The 22,342-nt window shown below is 46.7% G+C and overlaps 1 protein-coding gene across 1 annotated transcript in view; it reads left to right on the forward strand.

Annotated features, from left to right (window-relative positions):
• The window catches only part of kcnh3 (potassium voltage-gated channel, subfamily H (eag-related), member 3), a 939,094-nt gene that overhangs the window by 808,121 nt on the left and 108,631 nt on the right, over positions 1-22,342 (forward strand). The window contains exon 11 of the mRNA XM_070875952.1: positions 11,302-11,636. Within this exon, the coding sequence (XP_070732053.1) occupies positions 11,302-11,636 (335 nt within the window). The remainder of the gene's footprint in view (positions 1-11,301; positions 11,637-22,342) is intronic.

The following is a 22,342-nucleotide window of genomic DNA, read 5'->3' on the forward strand; positions in this document are numbered from 1 at the left end:
GGACTGGGACGATTTCATTGAGAGGCTTCAGCAGAGCTTTTGTCACGAAGGACTGGCTGGGAGATACAGTGGCCGACAAGCGAAGGGCTCATCTACTGACCAGCTGTGGATCTAAGACTTACGCGCTCATGAAAGACCTGCTAGCACCCGAGAAGCCGGCGGACAAAACCTTTGAAGAGCTCAGCAAGCTAATCAGTGAGCACCTCAAACCGGCGAGCAGCATACACATGGCCCGACACAGATTTTATACCCACCGACGTCAGGAAGGACAGAGCATACCGGACTTCGTTGCGGACCTCCAGCACTTGGCCAGCCTCTTAAGTTCACAGACGCCTGCAGGGGGGAGATGCTAAGGGATTTATTTATTGAGGGCATCGGTCATGCCGGGATTTTCCAAAAGTTAATCGAGTCCAAGGACTTGACCTTGGAAGCGGCGGCGTTGCTGGCTCAGACTTTTATGGCGGGGGAGGAGGAAACCAAGATAATATACGCGCGCAACCCTGACTCCAACGTGGCAATGGATCAGGGGGTCAATATCATAAACGCGACTCAGAGCCCAGCAGGCAGGCAAGGGCAGTTCGACACACCCCAGGCAGCAATAGGCCCCAGAACAGGTTTTCAACACAGACAATGGCAGGCTGAACGGACATTTACGCCATCCCAGTGGACAATGCATTCTGGGATGGGGCCATTGACACCCACTAACAGGGTGCTCAAGAGCAGTCAAAGGGACAATCAGCGAGGGATGCCTGGTAACAGCTCTTTTGTTCACAACATGGAATCTCAGTTCATGCTGGAGGTATGGGGGCAGACATGCTGCTAGGACTTGCAGGTTTCAACAGTTCGCCTGCAGAAATTGTAACCTCACTGGCCATTTAGCCAGAATATGCAGGAAGCCTGCGACCAGGCTAATTTATGAGGCGGATGGACCAGAAGAGGGGTCTGCGAGGCAGGATGATGCGTGGGGCAAATCAATGGATGCTGAAGTTCAGCGGGTTCATGTGGCAAACATTCACAGCTCATATACCAAACGCCACCAATGATGATGAAGGTCCTATTAAACGTCATCCCGGTACACTCATGAGCGTTCAACAATTCGAAAAGCTATGGCCACTCAAAGCCAGCAGACCCAAACAAGAATGCATTGAGATTCAATTACAACGTACACCAAAGTAATCATTCCAGTGCTAGGCAGTGAAACGTTAGCTGTCACACACAATGGATCAGTGAACCAGCTGCCGCTCTGGATTGTCCCGGGCAATGGTCCCGCACTGTTGGGGAGGAGCTGGTTAGCTGAGATGAACTGGAAATGGGGGGATGTGCATACAGTGTCATCTGTGGAGCGAAGTTCATGCTCACAGGTCCTACAGCAATTTGAGTCACTATTCCAACCTGGCGTCGGGACGTTCAAAGGTACCAAAGTAGTGATACGCATCACCCCGGACACCAGACCAGTGCACCACAAAGCCAGAGCTGTGCCGTATGTCTGCGGGAGAAAATTGAAAGCGAATTGGACCATTTGCTGAGAGAGGGCATCATCTCGCCTGTTGAATTCAGCGACTGGGCGAGCCCCATTGTTCCCGTCCTAAAAGCGGATGGCTCGGTCAGGATCTGTGACGACTACAAGGCCAGTATCAACCGGGTGTCCCTACAAGTCCAATACCCGCTTCCGAGAGCAGAGGATTTTTTGGCACGCTGGCACGCGGCAAGCTATTCACCAAGTTGAACCTCATTTCAGCCTACATGACCCAAGAACTGGCCGACGAATCCAAACTACTGACCACAATCACCACGCACAAGGGACTGTTTGTTTACAACAGGTGCCCATTTGGCATTCGATCAGCAGCCGCGATCTTTCAAAGAAACATGGAAAGCCTGCTCAAATCCATTCCTGGAACGGTCGTATTCCAGGACGATATCTTCATCACAGGTCGGGACACCGAGGAACACCTCCACAACCTGGAAGAGGTGCTACGCTGACTGGACTGGGTAGGCCTGCGACTCAAGAAACCTAGGGCACACAGGTATTTAAGGAGGCCTCACAGGCTGGAGAGACACTCTGGAGACCTGCAATAAAAGACTACGGTCATACTTTACTTTGAGCTCCCAGTATCCAGTCAGACTCTTTATTCATACATAACAACTGGCGACGAGACACAGATGACAAACCCAATGATGCAGAAAACAGTGGGCATCCTGGAGAAATTCTCGGAGGGAGATGATTGGGAAACCTTCGTGGAGCGACTCTACCAATTCTTCTTGGCCAACGAACTGGAAGGAGAAGTGAATGCTGCCAAACGAAGGACGATTCCCCTCACCGACTGCGGGGCACCAACGTATGGCCTCGTGAAAAATATGCTTGCTCCAGCGAAACCCACAGAGAAATCGTACAATTATTTGTGCACACTGGTCCGGGAGCATCTGAACCCGAAGGAAAGCGTTCTGATGGCGAGGTACCGGTTCTACACCTACAAAAGATCTGAAGGCCAGGAAGTTGCCAAACTAAGATGCCTTGCAGGACATTGGAATTTGAAGGACATTTGGAGCACAGGCTCAGAGGCTTCTTCATACTTGGCATTGGCCATGAAGTGATCCTTCACAAACTTTTGACTGTAGAGAACCCAACCTTGAGTAAAGTCATAGCGATAGCCCAGGCGTTCATTGCCACCAGTGACAACACTAAGCAAATCTCTCAGCACACGAGTACTGCTGCAAGTACTGTGAACAAAGTGATGTTGTTTTCAAATCGCAATGGACAGGGCAGGCCCCACATGCCTGCAGCTGCACGTCCGCAGATATCAGAGTCCACCATCAAGGGTGTCGAATGCAAGGCCATTAACATCTTGTTGGCGCTGCGGGGGTGATCATCGTTTCCATCATGCTGCTTCAAAGGGTACGTTTGCAAGGTCTGTGGAACAATGGGACACCTCCAACATATGTGCAGGTGAGCTGCAAACCCTGTTAATCCTGCAAATCACCATGTTGCAGAGGAGGACAGATCCATGGCAGATCACGACAAACCAGAGCCTCAGACCGAGGAGGCAAAGGTATATGGGGTGCACACATTTACCACAAAGTGTCCCCCGATAATAGTGAAGGTTGAATTAAATGGACTCCTGGTGTCAATGGAGCTAGACACGGGTACAAGCCAGTCCATTATGAGCAAAAATACTTTCGATAAATTGTGGTGCAGCAAGGCCGGTCTTGACTCCCATTCGCATGAAACTGAGAACTTACACAAAGGAACTGATTCCCGTAATCGGCAGTGTTACTGTAAAGGTCTCCTATGATGGAGCAGTGCACAAGCTACCACTCTGGGTGGTACCGGGCGATGGTCCCACGCTGCTCGGCAGGAGCTCGCTGGGAAAGATACGCTGGAACTGGGATGACATCCGAGCACTCTCATCCGCTGACGACACTTCGTGTGCCCAGGTCTTAAACAAGTTCCCTTCGCTGTTCGAACCAGGCATTGGGAAGTTCCAAGGAGCAAAAGTGCACATCTACCTAATTCCGGGGGCGCGACCCATCCATCACAAGATGAGAGCAGTACCAAACATGATGAGAGAAAGGGTAGAGATCAAGCTGGACCGGCTGCAACGAGATCATTTTGTCGATCAAATTCAATGAGTGGGCCAGTCCGTTTGTTCCAGTCCTCAAGGGAGAGGGCACCGTCAGATCTGTGGTGATTACAAGTAACTATCAATCGTTTCTCTCAGCAGGATCAATACCCACTACCAAAGGCTGACGACCTTTTTGCGACGCTGGCGGGAGGAAAGACATTCACGAAGCTGGACTTGACCTCGGCCTACATGACACAGGAGCTGGAGGGATCATCGAAGGGTCTCATCTGCATCAACACGCACAAAGGTCTCTTCATTTACACCAGATGCCCGTTTCTGATTCGATCAGCCGCGGCGATATTCCAGAGAAACATGGAAAGCTTACTGAAGTTGGTCCCACGCACAGTGGTCTTCCAGGACGACATTTTGGTTATAGGTCGGGACACAGTCGAACATCTGCAGAACCTGGAGGAGGTTCTCAGTCGACTCAACCACATGGCGCTCAGGTTAAAACGCTCGAAGTGCATTTTCCTGGGGTCTGATTTGGAGTTCATGGGGAGAAGAATCGTGGCAGACGACATCAGGCCCACCGATTCGAAGACGGAGGGAATCGAGAACGCACCGAGGCCACAGAAAGTGACGGAGCTGCAGTCGTCTCTCGGACTAACCTCTTACCGAGTCTCAGCACACTGTTAGTGTTATGTATGGAGAAAGAATGCTCCCAAGGGATTATGGGATCCCTTGGGACTCCAGGGGATGAGCCCTCTGGTGGCTGTACAGAGTAAATACAAGTTTACATATATAACAACACTCCCACGCAAAGTCAGTAGTGTTACTATTTACAATGTGACTCGATCTGGGGCCCTTCTTGCCCTGATTGATCGTCTCGGTGTGAAAGCTAGTGTTGTTGAATCATTTGTTGGGCCCTCACTGGGCTGCTGTGCAGCTGGCCTTGCTGGGCTGGTTATGGTTATGGAAGCATTTGAGAGTGAGCAATCACCCGTCACAGCCCGACAGATTAGAACTTGGATGAGCCAGGACCCGTTACTGTCCCTAGTAAAAAATTGTGTGCTTCACGGGAGCTGGTCCAGTGTCCCAGTGGAAATACAGGAAGAGATAAAGCCGTACTAGTGGCACAAAGATGAAATGTCTATACAGGCAGACTGCCTTCTGTGCGGTAATCGGGAAGTGGTCCCCAAGAAGGGCAGGGACACTTTCATCAGTGACCTCCACAGTTATCACCCAGGCATTGTAATGATGAAAGCGATAGCCAGATCCCACGTATGGTGGCCCGGTATCGATGCGGAATTAGAGTCCTGTGTGCACAAAGGTAACACATGCTCGCAGTTAAGCAATGCACCCAGGGAGGCACCACTAAGTTTATGGTCTTGGCCCTCCAAACTGTGGTCCAGGGTCCATGTCGACTATGCAGGCCCGTTTTTGGGTAAAATGTTCCTTGTGGTTGTAGATGCGTACTCCAAATAGATTGAATGTGAGATAATGTCAGCAAGCACATCCGCTGCCACCACTGAAAGCCACGCATGGACTGCCTGATGTCCTTGTGAGAGACAACGGGCTATGTTTATACCAGTGCCGAGTTCAAAGAGTTCATGACCCATAATGGGATCAAATATGTTACATCTGCCCCGTTCAAACCAGCATCCAATGGGCAGGCAGAGAGAGCAGTGCAAACTATCAAGCAGGGCTTGAAGAGGGTAACTGAAGGCTCACTGCAGACTCACCTATCCCGAGTCCAGCTTAGCTACCGCACGAGTCCCCACTCGCTCACTGGGATCCCACCTGCTGAACAGCTCATGAAAAGGGCACTCAAGACAAGGCTCTCATTAGTCCACCCTGATCTACATGAACAGGTAGAGAGCAGGCGGCTTCAACAATGTACATATCAATATAGCGCAAATGTGTCACGTGAAATTGAAATCAATGATCCTGTATTTGTGTTGAACTACGGGCAAGGTCCCAAATGGCTTCCCGGCACTGTCATAGCCAAAGAGGGGAGCAGGGTGTTTCGGGTCAAACTTTCAAATGGACTAATTCACCGGAAACACTTGGACCAAATCAAACTCAGATTCACGGACTATCCAGAGCAACCCACCTTGGACCCTACCTTTTTTGACCCCCCAACATACACACCAGTGACAACCGACATCGCGGTTGGCCACAAAGCAGAACCCATCACTCACAGCAGCCCAGCAGGACTCACCATGTCAGGCAGCCCAGCAAGGCCAGCTGCACAGCAGCCCAGCGAGGGCCCAACAAACGATTCACCAAAACCAGCATTTGCACCGAGACGATCAACCAGGGAAATAAAGGCCCCAGATTGACTCACCTTGTAAATAGTTACCCTGTTGACTTTGCGGGGGAGTGTTGTTAGAAATGTAAACCCTGTATATACCTTGTGTAGCCACCAGAGGGCTCATCCCCTATGGGATCCTGATGCAATGCTGTGCAGCATTGTATCAGGATCCCACAATCCCTTGGGAGCACAGGTACTTAAGGAGGCCTCACAGACTGGAGAGGCACTCTGGAGACCTACAATAAAAGACTATGGTCACACTTTACTTTGAGCTCACAGTATCCAGTCAGACTCTTTATTGATACATAACAGAAAGCATTTAAAATGTTCACCCTAATAGTTAAATAAGGGTCCTTCGTTTCTTATTGGATCCTTTTTTTAAATTGGTCTGCCCCACCGCTTGGCTTGCCATGTGATAAACTCATCCAGTAAATTATAGCACTAACAGGCAGCAACCCTGCAGGAGCGCTATTTAAAGGGCTAATTCACCACATACAAAGTGGAGCAGCTGGGAGAAGTAGGAGGCGGAGGCCATTCCCACAGTGAGAGCACTTCTCAGATCTCAGTTTCACTGAGGAGCAATTTGAGAGGCGCCTTCGCTTCACAAAGGAGGCTGTCACCAAGCTATGTCACCTGCTGCAGCCACAGCTGGAGCCTCAAACCAGGTCATGGACAGCACTGGGCTCTTCCAAGCTGCAGCTGGTGACAGCAGTGACATCTCCCAGCTTGCTGTGCAGCATTGTATCAGGAAAGTCACTGAGGATCTCTACACCAGGAGAAACACAAGCATCACTTCCCAATGGACAGAGCACTAGGCTGCAAAATGTCATAGATGGCACCCACATTGCCTTGTATGCTCTTTGTCTTCATCCTGGCATCCTTCTCAATGGAAAGGGATTCTATTCCCTGAAAGTCCAGCTTCACAGCTGCAGATCATGCTGGTCAGTGCCCGGTTTGAACCAGCATTAGTAATTCATTTATCCTGCGCTGGTCCCTTGTGTCGCCTTTATTCCAATCAGGTGGTCAAGTTACAGTCTGGCTACTTGGCGACAAGGGCTGTCCCCTCCCGACATGGCTCATGACTCCTGTTAGGAACCAAGGCAGAGCTGACCTACAACGAGAGCCATGCCACCACCAGAAATATAATTGAGCAGACAGTCACCATGCTTAAGCAACGCTTCCACTCCCAGACCGTCCTGGTTGAGCTTTGCAGTGCACACCCTGACTGTGTTTCCAGATTTATGGTCATGTGCTGCATGCTGCATAACTTTGCTTTACTGAGGTAACCAGGTTCACCACCACCTGGGCAGCAAGAACTGGAGAAGGAGCAGGAGGAGGAGGAAGATCAGGAGGAGGAGGGGGAGGAAGATCAGGAGGAGGAAGATCAGGAGGAGGAAGATCAGGAGGAGGAAGATCAGGAGGAGGAAGATCAGGAGGAGGAGGAAGATCAGGAGGAGGAAGATCAGGAGGAGGAGGACGATCAGGAGGAGGAAGATCAGGAGGAGAAGGAAGATCAGGGGGAGGAGGAAGATCAGGAGGAGGAAGATCAGGAGGAGGAGGAAGATCAGGAGGAGGAGGAAGATCAGGAGGAGGAGGACGATCAGGAGGAGGAAGATCAGGAGGAGGAGGAAGATCAGGGGGAGGAAGATTAGGAGGAGGAGGAAGATTAGGAGGAGGAAGATCAGGAGGAGGAGGACAATCAGCAGGAGGAAGAGCGGGAGGAGGAGGAAGATCAGGAGCAGCATTGATCACCAGTGCTGTCAGTGCTCTTAGAGAGCGACTCATCTAAGGGCGTATCATGTGAACCAACCCTCCCAACCCCAATAACCCAGTCCTGCAATCCTTATCACCACCATCCTTACTACCATCATTTGATTTCCTTCCTTCAGTACAGCCTTATGCGTCTTGCTTCAGTAAAAATATTAGCAACAATACCAAATCAAAAGAAAATTGCTCCAACAATTCCATTCCATATGTGTAAAATAGTTAGCAGGAATAATTAATAATCATCCTCGTGTAACCCCTTCGTGCCTGCCTTGTGTGCTTATTTACCTATCCTAGTGCTCCTACAAGGTGTATCCCCAGAATGATCTCCATGCTCAGCTCGAAGCCCCAACACAAGTTGGAGCTGGACTCCTCCATGCTCTGAGCCAATTCATGCAAGCTCACTGACAGGCTACCCAGTGCACCTTGCAGCTTCGGATGTATGCCCATCAGCTTTCTTCAGTAGACTGGACACTCGAAGTCAGCATCTGAGTCCTCTTCAACAGAACTAGTATGTGATCTCGCCTTCCTATTCCCCTGCCCCAGCTCCTGCACACTTGTGGCCAGTGATACACCACATAACAATTCTTCCTCTAGCCTACCCTTTAAAGTACATGATAAGATTCTTGTCTTTACAACTCTGGGGAGGTCATTGAACCACTGTAGCCATGTCCTGGGTGCTAAGCTCCTAGCATTGACCTTCCCTGCAACGTCTTCCCATTAGTGGGAGATATGTTGCCTGGTGGGATTTCTGTCCTTCTCCCTGGGGGAGGGGAACAGGATTCCCTCCTTGTGTCCACTGCCTGGATCAAGCCCTTCCATGCTGGATGGCCTTTCTGTACCTCTTACAGCCATTTACTCCACTTGTGATGTTTCCCCGTTGTCTGCAACCAGAGTACATTTCCAAAGTGCTGGCTGCCTTTACGTGACCTCAGTAAAGCTCTATTTCCCATTCCTCCAAACAGGTGTGCAGCAAATAAGCAGCAAGGGTAAAAACATAGAAACATAGAAAAATAGGTGCAGGAGTAGGCCATTCGGCCCTTCAAGCCTGCACCGCCATTCAATAAGATCATGGCTGATCATTCCTTCAGTACCCCTTTCCTGCTTTCTCTCCATACCCCTTGATCCCCTTAACTGTAAGAGCCATATCTAACTCTCTCTTGAATATATCCAGTGAACTGGCATCAACAACTCTCTGCGGCAGGGAATTCCACAGGTTAACAACTCTCTGAGCGAAGAAGTTTCTCCTCATCTCAGTCCTAAATGGCCTACCCCTTACCCTAAGACTGTGTCCCCTGGTTCTGGACTTCCCTAACATCGGGAACATTCTTCCTGCATCTAACCTGTCCAGTCCCGTCAGAATCTTATATGTTTCTATGGTAGCGCTGGCTGTACCTGACAAGCAGCCGCTCAAATTTCACCTTGTCCTTACGCCCACGTGAACAGGACCGGGCAAAGCCCGTTTTCAGCCCAATCACATTTCTAGGTCATGTTTTGTACTGTGGATCCACATCCACTAGGCTTTATGTTCAGACTGCCCAAACACGTTTCACATTGCCTTTATAGCTGGAGGAAATAGGAAACTTTTGCCCATCAGTCTGTTGTGAATTCAGACACAGATCGCAGTGATGAAAGGATAGTATTCTAATCCATTGACACATGCTCCTAAATAATTGCAAGGCAGAAATGTTACTATAACGAATGGCCGATCTGCAATGCCCAGGTAGCAAGTTGAAAATCTGCCCTTGGTTTTAAATAGGCAGGATTAGCTGGTGTCCCAATTAATTAGCTATGTTTTAACATAATATTGTACCAAATATTAAATTAGAATGCCTTGCCTTGCTGTATTCAGAGCACTGGACTATTCCATAGTATCAACCAAAAGATTTTCCCTTGAAGTTCTTTCTGTCGTAATTGCAGGAAGTGCTGAGAAATCCATGTTGGTTAAGTTTGACATTATCACTGTTAAAATACCAGTTCATTCTATACTTATGCTGCAGCAAACAAAAGTATAATGTTTTACACAAAAAGGCTCTCTCGTGTCTAACGTCAGTCTGTAGATTCATTACAGTTATGTTGATGCCAGAAGGGCTTCTTTGTTGTGCCTGCTGAACTACTGAACCTGTGAATTAGGAAAAGAATATTAAACTCAAGCTTGTAGAGTTGGAATTAGAGTTTTGGTACCATAGGCAGAAATCTCTAACATTCAGCATGCATACTTAGTCACATTTGGATACTAAATGTTAGGGATAAATTGGTGAACAGTGGTCAGCCGTGGCTCAGTGGTAGTACTCTTGTTTCTGAGTTAGAAGGTTGAGAGTTTAAGTCCCATTCCAGAGACTTGAACACACATCCTAGGCTGACACTTCAGTGTAATGCTGAGCAGGTGCTGCACTGTCAGAGGTGCCGCCTTTTGGATGTGGCATTAAACCGAGCCCATGTCTGCTCTCTCAGGTGGACGTAAAAGATCCTATGGCACTATTTCAATGTCCTGGGCAACATTTATCCCTCAACCAACATGACTAAAACAGATTATCTGGTCGTTATCACATCGCAGTGCTAAAATTGGCTGCAGTGTTTCCTACATTACAACAGTGATTACACTTCAGAAATAATTAATTGGCTGTAAAGCGCTTTGGAATGGCCTGAGGTCATGAAAGGTGCTATATAAATGCAAGTCTTTTAAAGCTGCTTTTATATTGGTTTCATGGCGACGCCAGTTCCTAACCAAAGGGTCTCACCGCAGCACCAAAGTAAATCGGGTTCAGTAAGGCTAGCATGCGGGAAACTCTTTGGGAGGTAACGTTTAGCTGGTGGTGCTGCCGACTGCACAGGACCCACCAGTTGGGAGCTGATGTCACTGGCATGTCATACAGCCAGTATAAAGACAGCTTTAGGTGAACCCTCATCCCATCCCCAAAACACCATTTAATATTGCATAGGCATCCCCAAAAGGTATCCACTGGATGTCTTTGGACAAATTTCTCTATGCAGATGGTAGAAGCATTCACGGATGCCAAGCATTCAATCTTGTAGTAACAAGGCCACATTTTATTCCATAAACTGGTTTCTTTTTTGTGTGCGACACTAACTCCCTTCCACTGTTGGAGGCTCATTCACCTTCACCAGCCACTTCACCAAACTACCATCTTTAAAAGCAGCATCTGATTAGTTCTATCTATCGTGTACAGAACTCTGGTGTGTCATATATGGGAACCTTTGCAGCTAAATATTTGATTTAATCATAAATAAATTCCAAATTTGTGGTCTCACCCTCAAACTTGTAAAACTGTGTGTCACATGAAAGTGGAAAGTTGGCTTCTCTGAGTCAGGTGGCCACCTAAACAAAAAGTTAAGGTGGCGGTGAGCAGGAACGGGGCAGTAAGTTAATGGAGGCAATTTTAATTGTGCAGCCACCCTGTTCCTGGAAGAAGGGTGGGTTAAAATCACCCCTATGTTCACTCTAATTCTTTTTTCATTGAGCTTCAAAACCATGACATTTCTTTACAAATACCAATGAATGTCCCACAGTGGTTCTCATAATTCAAAGGACATCTTGTTTGATAAGATAGGCTGTGTAAGGTCCAACAGCAATTGCTTTTCATTCTCTCAGCACTGGTCACTTCTATTGCCTGACTTGTTTTGTTTTGTGCACTTTTTTAGTTGGAATATGAACGCAATGGGGGCCTTATCCAAAAGTTGCCCTCTATTCTGGAGGATGAAGAGCTTGAAGAAGATGAGAACACGCCCCTTGCTCCCAATGCAAATAGTACAACAGGAATAACATCACCCATCAAAGCGTTTCATTCACCTATGACTAGTGGTTGTTCACTGGTGGGAAAACAATTGTCCAATACAGCTGCCCCTCCCACTGGAACCCTGAATAACAGCAGTAAGGATACTGGCAAAAGCATACTTTCGAATAGCAGTGGAAGCAAGCCATCCCAACTACAAATCCCTGCTGTAAACTGTACTGCGCCCCCTGACCTCAGCCCAAGGTGAGTGGCCTTTTGTGCTCATTAAACTAAGGCTTGAAGATAGAATCAATTTGTTATATTTTGGCTAGCCATGAATGTTTTATTCAGTTTATCATCCCAATGAATGCGGCCACTCCAAATTGTACAAATCAGATTCAATAGATCATAGTCGGGGTTTTATTTTTAATGTAAAGCTTAATTGTAGCCCAAATTGAGATGGATTTGGGGATATGTGGAAATAGTAGATTCTTACCAAAATCAGAGTTTAAGATTTGAGAAAGCCCCCTATGGATCCTTGAATGTATGTGTGCACTAAATATTTCTTATTCAGTATTGCAAGTCATTACTTCTTACATTTAGTGCATTTTCCTTGGTTCATCTGGAAGCAAACGGTCCAAACTAATTTATATAGCTACATATATCCCCATCCCCAGACAATGCATAGCAAAGAGTCAGTGGTGTCAAGCTCTCCCTAGTCCGTTGTAGCATGGAAGAAAAGCTCTCTGCTTTTCCTCGATTTTGAAGAATGGGCTGTTCATTTAGTAATTTTATATACTGTAGTCGATTGATTTTCTGTTGACATATTTATCAGAGTTCAATAATTAGACTGTTTATTGTTGTATTTACACGCTCAGTGAATGTGGTACCTGTATCTATTGTTATAATTATACATGAATGAGCTGTCTATTGTCTATTTATACTTGAATGGGTTGTCTATTATATATTTATACAGTGAATGGGCTGTCTGTTGTATATTATACAGTGAATGAGCCGTCTATTGTATATTTATACATAAACGGGCTGTCTATTGTATATTTATACAGTGAATGGGCTGTTTATTGTATATTTATACATGAATGGGCTGTCTATTGTATATTTATACAGTGAATGGGCTGTCTGTTGTATATTTATGCATGAATGAGCTGTCTATTGAATATTTATACAGTGAATGGGCTGTCTGATTGTCAGCTGTGGCTCAGTTGGTAGCACTCTCACCTCTGAGTCAGAAGGTTGTGAGTCCAAGTCCCACACTAGAGACTTGAGCACAAAAATCTAGGCGGACACTTCAGTGCAATGCTGTATTGTTTTAGGTGCTTTCTTTCGGATGTGATGTTAAACTGAGACCTGTCTGCCCTCTCAAGTGGACGTAAAAGATCCCATGGCACTATTTCGAAGAAGAGCAAGGGTGTTCTGGCCAATATTTATCCCTCAATCAACATAACAAAAACAGATTATCTGGTCATTATCACATTGATGTTTGTGGGAGCTTGCTGTGTGCAATGTGGCTGCCATGTTTCCCACATTACAACAGTGACTACACTACAAAAGTACTTAACTGGCTGTAAAGCACTTTGAGACGTCTGGTAGTCATGAAAGGCGCTGTTATGTCTCAAATAAAGCAACGTGACTGAGTACTGTAGACTTGAGTAAGTGTGACCTTAGTCTCTTTATTCGGACTCCAGAGTGCTGGTACAGCATGGGAGGCCTGCTTATAGGATGCTAGGATCGCTTGGGACTCCAGCAGATGTGGCCTCTGGTGGCGGTAGAATGCTGGATACAAGGTATTGCATGCATAACATTACTCCCCCCCGCCAAAGTCAATAGTATACTTATTTACAGGGTGAGACGATCTGGGGTTTTCCGCTCCCTAGTCGATCGTCTCGGTACAAACACAGGTGCAAGTGCGTTGGTTGAGCCTTCGCTGGGCTGCTGTGCAGCTGGCCTTGCTGGGCTGCAGGGGATGATGAGTTCAGCTTCGTGGTCAACCGTGATGTCGGTTGCCACTTGTGTGTGTGTGTATCAGAGGGTCGAAGTTGGTGGTGTCCTCTTCAGGTTGCTCGTGGCGGTCTGTGAATTGCAGTTTGGTTTGGTCCAAATGCTTTCTGCAAGTTAGTCCATTTGAAAGTTTGACCTCAGACATCCTACTCCCTTCTTTGGCCTGCAAGCCAATTGGGACCATGTCCATAGTTGAGTACAAATACAGGGTCATTGACTTCAATATTGCGTGACAAATTTGCGCAATCATGGTACATGCTTTGTTGATGCTGCCTGCCCTCGACTTGATCATGGAGATCAGGGTGGACTAGAGAGAGCTTTGTTTTGAGTGCCCTATTCATGAGCAGTTCGGCAGGGGAAACCCCGGTGAGTGAGTGGGGTCTTGTGCAGTAGCTGAGCAGGACTCGGGACAGGTGGGTCTGCAGGGAGCATTCCGACACGTGTTTCAATCTTTGCTTGATGGTTTGGACTGCCCGTTCTGCCTGGCCATTAGATGCGGGCTTGAACGGGGCAGATGTGACGTGCTTGATCCCATTGCGGGTCTTGAACTCCTTGAATTCAGCTGGTGAAGCACGGCCCATTGTCGCTGACAAGGACATCAGGCAGGCCGTGCGTGGCAAACATAGCTCGTAGGCTTTCGATGGTGGCAGTGGACGTGCTTACAGACATTATTACACACTCAATCCATTTTGAATAAGCATCCACAACAACCAAAAACATTTTGCCTAGAAACGGGCCAGCGAAGTCAATGTGGATCCTAGACCACGGCTTGGAGGGTCATGACCACAAACTTAGCGGTGCCTCCCTGGGTGCATTGCTCAGTTGAGAGCAAGTGTTGCATTGGCACACGCAAGACTCCAAAGCTGAGTCGATGCCGGGCCACCACACATGTGATCTGGCTATAGCTTTCATCATTACTAGCCCTGGATGGGTACTGTGTAGGTCACGTATGAACATTTCCTTGCCTTTCTTGGGCAAAACCATGCAATTACCCCACAAAAGACAGTTCACCTGTATGGACATTTCGTCTTGGCGCCGTTGGAATGGCTTGATCTCTTCATGCATCTCTGCTGGGACATTGGACCAGCTCCCATGGAGGACACAGATTTTTTTACAAGGGACAGTAAAGGATCCTGACTGGTCCAGGTCCTGATCTGGCAGGCCATAACGGGTGACTTTTCATTTTCAAATGCATCCATCACCAAGAGCAAATCTGCAGGCTGTGCCATTTCTACCCTGGTGGTGGGCATGGTAGCCTAGCCTGTGGTGAATTACATAGTTATATGCAGACAGCGTGAGCGCCATCTTTGGATGTGAGCGGAGGCATTGGTATTAATACCTTTGCTCTCTGGGAATAGCGATATGAGCAGCTTATGGTCAGTTTCTAACTCGAACTTAAGCCCAAACAGATACTGGTGCATTTTTTTCACCTGGTAAATGCATGCCAGGGTTTCTTTTTCAATCATGCTGTAGGTCCTTTTGGCCTTGGACAAACTCCTTGATGCATAAGCATCCGATTGCAATGTTCCCAATTCGTTTGCTTGTTGTAACACACACCCGACCCCGTATGAAGATGCATCGCAAGCTAGCACTAAACGTTTACATGGGTCATACAGAACAAGCATGTTGGAACATAACAGATTTCTGGCTTTCTCAAACGCAGTCTCTTTGATTTCCCCCACACCCAATCATTTCCCTTGCATAGCAACACATGTAGAGGTTCTAGCAAGGTGCTTAACCCGGATAGGAAATTACCAAAATAATTGAGGAGTCCCAGGAACAACCGCAGCTCCGTCACGTTCTGTGGTCTCGGCGCATTCTTGATGGCCTCCGTCTTGGCGTCGGTGGGTCTGATGCCATCTGCCGCGATTCTTCTCCCTAAGAACTCCACCTCTGGCTCCAGGAAAACACACTTCGAGTGTTTCAACCTGAGTCCCTAGCTGACATAGAACCTCTTTCAGGTTCTGCAAGTGTTCGATGGTGTCCCGACCTGTGATCAATATGTCGTCCTGGAAAACCACGGTGCGCGGAACTGACTTTCGCAGACTCTCCATGTTCCTTTGAAAAATAGCTGCAGCTGATAGAATCCCAAACGGGCATCTATTGTGCATGATGATGCAGGTGAGGCCTTTCGAAGATTCCACCAGCTCCTGCGTCATGTAGGCCGAGGTCAGGTCCAACTTGGTGAACGTCTTCCCTCCTGCCAGCATCGCAAATAGGTCGTCTGCCTTGGGTAGCGAGTACTGGTCCTGCAGCGAAAAATGGTTAATCGTTACTTTATAGTCCCCACAAATTCTGATCGCCCTTGAGAACCGGAACAATCGGACTGGCCCACTCATTGAACTCAACCAGCATGATGATGTCCTCTTGTTGCAGCCTGTCAAGCTCGATCTCCACTTTCTCTCGCATCATGTATGGCACCACACGTGCCTTGTGGTGGATGGGTCGTGTACCGGAACCAAGTGGATCTGCACCTTCGCCCCCGGGAAATTTCATATGCCTGGCTCAAACAACGACGGGAACTTGCTCAAAACCTGGGCACATGAGGCATCGTCGACGGACGAAAGCGGTCGGATGTCGTCCCAGTTCCAGCAGATTTTTCTCAGCCAGCTTCTGCCGAACATTGTGGGGCCATCTCCTGGTACAATCCATAGTGGTAGTTCGTGCACCGCTCCATCATAGGAGACTTTTACTGCTGCACTGCCAATTACAGGGATCAGCTCTCTAGTGTAAGTTGGTATGAATAGGGCTCAGCTTGGGCCTTTGTGCCTTGTTGCACCACAGCCTCTTGATAGACCTTTTTTCTCATGATAGACTGACTCGTACCTGTGTCCAATTCCATGGATACTGGAATTCTGTTCAGTTCAACTTTTAACATGATCGGTGGACATTTCGTGGTGAAGGTGTGTACCCCGTACATTTCTGCCTCCTCGCTTCGAGTCTCTAATTCAGTTTGATCCGCCATGGATCGGTCTTCCTCTGCAACGTGGTGGTTTGCAGGATTTTCAGCTCGTCTACACACTCGCTGGAGGTGTCCCATTGTTCCACAGCCTTTGTACGCATAGTGTTTGAAGCGGCATTGATGGGCTCATTGATCACCTCCGCAGCGCTAACAAGGTGTTAATTGCCTCGCATTCACACTTGATGTTGGACTCTGAGTCATCTGAGGTCGTGCAGCTGCAGTCGTGTACGTTCTGCCATATGCATTCCTGTCTGAAAACGACGTTACTTTGTGTACAGTACTTGCCGATGCATCTTTATGCTGCAAAATTTGTTTGGTGTTATCACTGGTGGACGGAAATGCCTGGGCTATCGTTATGGCTTTGCTCAGGTTCGGTGTTTCAACAGTCAATAGTTTGCGAAGGATAACCTCATGGTCAATGCCAAGCACAAAAATGTCTCTTAACATTTGCTCCAGGAATCCACCGAATTCGCAATGTCCTGCAAGGCGCCTTAGTTCGGTGACATAGCTCACCACTTCCTGACCTTCAGACCGCTGACATGTATAAAATCGACACCTTGCCATTAGAACGCTCTCCTTCGGATTTAGGTGCTCCCGGACCAGCGTACAAAATTCTTCTTACAATTTGGTTGTTTGTTTCACCGGGGCAAGAAGATTTTTCATGAGGCCATAGGTTGTTGCCCCGCAGATGGTGAGGAGGATCGCCCTTCATTTGGCAGCGTTCTCATTCCGTTCCAGCTCATTGGCCACAAAGTACTAATCGAGTAGCTCCACGAAGGCTTCCCAATTTTCACCTTCTGAGAATTTCTCCAGGATACCAACAGCTCTCTGCATTTTCGCATGATGATTTGTTATCTATTACTCGTCGCCAGTTGTTATGTCTCAAATAAAGCAATGTGACTGAGTACTGTAGACTTGAGTAAGAGTGACCTTAGTCTCCTTATTCTGACTCCAGAGTGCTGGCATAGCATGGGAGGCCTGCTTATATGCAGTGCACCCAAGGGATGCTGGGATCCCTTGGGACTCCAACAGATGCGCCCTCTGGTGGCGGTAGAATTCTGATTACTAAGTGTTGCATACATAACAGGCGCTACATAAATGCAAGTCTTTCTTTTCTTTCTATCGTATATTTATACATGAATGGGCTGTATGTTGTATATATTTTTTTATTCGTTCTGGGATCTGGGCGTCACTGGCAAGGCTAGCATTTATTGCCCATCCCTAATTGCCCTTGAGAAGGTGGTTGTGAGCTGCCTTCTTGAACTGCCTTGTGGTATTCCCACAGTGCTGTTAGGAAGGGAGTTCCAGGACTTTGACCCAGCAATGATGAAGGAATGGCGATATATTTCCAAGTCAGGATGGTGTATAACTTGGAAGGGAACTTGCAAGTGATGGTGTTCCCATGCGCCTGCTGCCCTTGGTGGTAGTGGTTGCAGTTTTGGGAGGTGCTGCCGAAGAAACCTTGGCGAGTTGCTGCAGTGCATCTTATAGATGATGCACACTGCAGCCACGATGCACCAGTGGTGGAGGGACTGAATGTTGAAGCTGGTGGATGGGATGCCAATCAAGCGGGCTGCTTTGTCCTGGATGATGTCGAGTGTTGTTGGAGCTTCACTCATCCGGGAAAGTGGAGAGTATTCCATCACACTCCTGACTTGTGCCTTGTAAATGGTGGAAAAGCTTTGGGGAGTCAGGAGATGAGACACTCACCACAGAATAGCCAGCCTCTGACCTGCTCTTGTCGCCACAGTATTTATGTGGCTGGTCCAGTTAAGTTTCTGGTCAATGGTGACCCCCCAGGATGTTGATGATGGATGTTCGGCGATCTTAATACCATTGAATATGAAGGGGAGGTGATTATACTATCACTTGTTGGAGGTAGTCATTGGCTGGCACTTTTGTGGCGTGAATGTTACTTGCCACTTATCAGTGAATGTCATCCAGGTCTTGCTGCATGTGGGCATGGACTGCTTCATTTTTTGAGGAGTTGCGAATGGAACTGAACACTGTGCATTCATCAGCGTACATCCCCACTTCTGGCTTTTTAAGATGGAGGGAAGGTCATTGATGAAGCAGCTGAAGATAGTTGAGCCTAGGACACTGCCCTGAGGAACTCATATATACATGAATGGGTTGTATATTGATAAAGTGAATGGGCTGTCTATTGTATATTTATACCTGAATGGGCTGTCTATTGTATATTTATACAATGAATGAGCTGTCTATTGTATATTTATACTGAATGGGCTGTCTATTGTAAATTTATACATGAATGGATTATCTATTGTATATTTATACAATGAATGGGCTGTCTATTGTATATTTATACAGTGATTGGGCTATCCATTGATAAACCTAATTCTTCCTGTGAGTAGAACTACACTCCAGTGAATGCTGGTAGAATCCAGGAGTCTGCCAGTTTATTTATATCCTCTTATTTGGGTATTTTCTGTGTCTTGTGGACTGTGGCCTAATGATCAACACTAGCAATTCAGCTGAGCCAAAACTCAATATACATTGACTGACTTTCAAAGAGAAACCCTAATAATATTTCCTTAAAATCTTGTCTGATAGTGCTTTGCTTGCTATCCAACATCATGGACTAGAACTTCAGCAACTTTGCGACCGGGTTTTCGCCGTGATTTGACCCTCTGTGGCGAAAACCCGGTCAGCGGGATCTTCGGGGTACCTTTTTGCGGCGGTACTTCCACGCACCGCTGGGGAGAGGAGCGCCAATATGCTACACCGGAAATAGCGTCTGCGATCAATTTTTGGTTCTCTCTGGACCCGTATTCTGCGCCCAGAATAGCGGCAGGGTAAAATCTGTGGGGCAGTCCTGCCAGCAGCGGTAAGTATGACGACCTGCAAAAATGGTACATTAAAGTTTTTTATTTTTTAATTCTTTTTCAGCGATTTAGTAGGTAAGGGTTCTGTGAATATTTTTTTTTGTTTTTTGCAATTTTTTTTTTGTTTTTTTCCCTCCTTCCAAGGTTTCTCTCGCAGCACTACCGACCCCGGATTAAAATTGCCGAAATTCGCAATTTGCGCCACGAATCCTCGTGCAACGCCAATTTTTACTGATGCACAAATTAAAGGTCGAAAAGCGGGCCTAAAAACGGCAGCAAAGCAAAAGTGGTCATTTTGGCATAAAATTATCAGTTTCGCTGAAAAACGAAATTCTAGCCCATGCATAAGTCCTGGTATTGTGGTCCTAAAGAAAGAAACAGGGAATAAATAACAGAAATTTAAAATAATGAAAACATTGGCACAGACTTGGGAAAAATAGATTTCCAAAGATGCTTAATGGGCTGACATGTGACTGAACTAGCCTGTGTGTTTTTGCGGAGAGAGGAATCTCTTTTGACCTTGCTCAGTAATGTAATTACTACCAACATCATAGAATAATTATTCACTTTCAGCATGAAACATTGCTTACAAAGGAGGAAAAAGATCAAAATCATACTTAAGGTAGCAGAGGATTTCAAGTAAGCTTCATTAATATATATTTAAGTCTTTTTTCATGATAGTTCCCATTAAATTTATCCAGTTATAATTAAATTGTATTTAATAACGTACAAGTTTTTTTACAATGTGTCTGTGTATATAGAATGTATAAATGCATTTTATGTATTTTAAACAGGGATGGGGAAGAAAGAACTGGGTAATGTTGGACTTTCATCTCTGGCCTCTGGGTTTGGATCTACATTAGACTGGTACTGTGAAAGCCTAGTCTCTCTGCCAGCTGCAAGGGTCCATGAAATGAGCAGTCTCACCCGTGTTCCTGGTGGTTATATGTGCACTGGACAAAACCACCCATAAATCAGCACAAACGAGCACTAAATTAGCAAGCTTACACAGTAACCATAAGCACGGCTGAAGATGGAAGATGAAAATGAAAGAAATGCAGTAGGGGATCCTGCCAGTTCTGTAGTTGAAGCACATTATGGGCATGGAGAGTTTACTCCGCATCGAGCCATGATGTACCTCATTTGGAAATGCTTGGTATCAAGACTGGGTCAAGAAGTGCAACTGTGTTCTATTTCCCTCCCCCACTCTTCCCCCCCACTGACATCCTCTGTCTTGTTTATATCATTATATTTTTTATTAAATCAGTGATTGAAAATATTTATACATGGTGCAATTGGATATCATATAAAAGTTTTCATTATCATTGCATGGCCCCATTCAAATGAAAGCACTCATGATAATCACTTGTGAGTTCTCTCTGGCTGTACTCATCCAACGGATGCAGGCTTTTACCATGTATTAATGCAATCAATCAGTTCATTAATGTATGTGGTTATATGAAAGTACTGCCAAAACTCTTAATTGGTTGATCCACAGCCATTAATTCTCAGTAAGCACATTGAGCAGAATAAAGAGGGAATATTTTAACTACAAATTTAAATTCCTAACTGCTCACAGATAAAAGGCAGACAAAAATGGCTCGCATTCCATCTAATATAATGCTAAGGTCACCAGCACATGCTGGGTTAAGGAACTTCCAGCTGATTGAAGCACTCTCCTTTGTGCTTTAATTAATTGCATATCTCCAATCTCTGATTCCAGTATATAACCTGCTGGATAATGAGCTGTAAGTTTTATAAAATGAGTTATTTGCTGGTGGAAGTCTTATTTGTACATTATGGTACTGTAGGATGATGTGTGTGCTGGTGTTAAAGAAAAAGACTGATTGACTTCAATTTTACAGTCATGGCACATGTCCACTCGTTAGCATCCATTTTATGCCCAAAAACATACCAATCTAGCAGAGCAAATGTCTGTGCCCAATCTGCGCAGGCATTTGTCCCACTGCTAAATTCCAGAACCCTTTTTTCAGGATTTCCGTGCAGACTCCCTAAATAGGCATTAGGCCCCTTAAGTATGTATATTAGGGGCCTAGTGCCTGTCGAAGGACTCCTTGGTGAAATGAGTCATCAATGAGCGTGACAGGTATCCCGACCAAAATCTACTCCATAATCTTTTGTGTTAAGTCCTGACTCTAATGTACTGACTTACACGAGACACATGCTGAAGTCAAGGTCACTCAGGACCTGCACCTTTAATTCCAGCTCTCCAGTGCTGCACTTGCCTGAGACCTCCCTTTATATACCTCAGTGGGACAGGTATAGAGTGTCTCCTGCAGGTGCACCCCTGGTGGTATGCTTATTGTTACAGGTCATATCCAGTTACAGTCATGTATAGCATGGTAAGATACAGTTATATACAGTAATGTGAGATACATGACATCACCCTCCCCCAAGGTCTGATTGCCTTTATAGATTCAGTCTCTCAGGTGGTCTGCGCTCTCGCGTGGAGCGTCTTAGTTGTGGTTCAGTTGTTTGCCTTGGTGCCTGTTTTTCGTTCGGTGTGATTGCTGGTATCTCACCTGGGCTGTCTGTTTCGTTCGGTGTGATTGCTGGTATCTCGCCTGGGCTGTCTGTTGAGACTGCCCTTTCCTCAGGTTGTTCCACCTGTCTGTCCATCAGGTGTGGTGTGAGTTCCACATTGTAGTCTGCCTCTGGTTCTTCAGTGTTATCAGTGAATCTACTTTTTATTTGATCTACATGCCTCCGGCAGGTTTGGCCATTGTCCATTTGGACAACCAGTAGCCTGTTTCCCTCTTTGTCTGTTACTGTCCCTGCAAGCCATTTGGGACCCCGGCCAAAGTTTAGCACAAACACTTTGTCTCCTATCTCATTCCACCTCTCCCTCGAATTTCGGTCATGGTACTCGGTTAGCTTTTGACGCTTAGCCTCAACAATTTCATGCATGTCTGGGAGAATTAACGAGAGCCTGGTCTTTAAGATTTGTTTCATCAATAGTTGCGCGGGGGGAACCCCAGTCAACGAATGCGGACGAGATCTGTATGCCAGCAGCAGTGGTGACTGGCAGCTCTGCAGCGTGGGATCTTGGATTTTGAGCATGCCTTGTTTAATGATCTGCACTGCTCGCTCCGCCTGGCCATTGGAGGCCGGCTTGAAAGGTG

Source organism: Pristiophorus japonicus, chromosome 3 (genome assembly GCF_044704955.1).
Source record: "Pristiophorus japonicus isolate sPriJap1 chromosome 3, sPriJap1.hap1, whole genome shotgun sequence".
In the NCBI taxonomy this organism is placed as follows: domain Eukaryota; kingdom Metazoa; phylum Chordata; class Chondrichthyes; family Pristiophoridae; genus Pristiophorus; species Pristiophorus japonicus.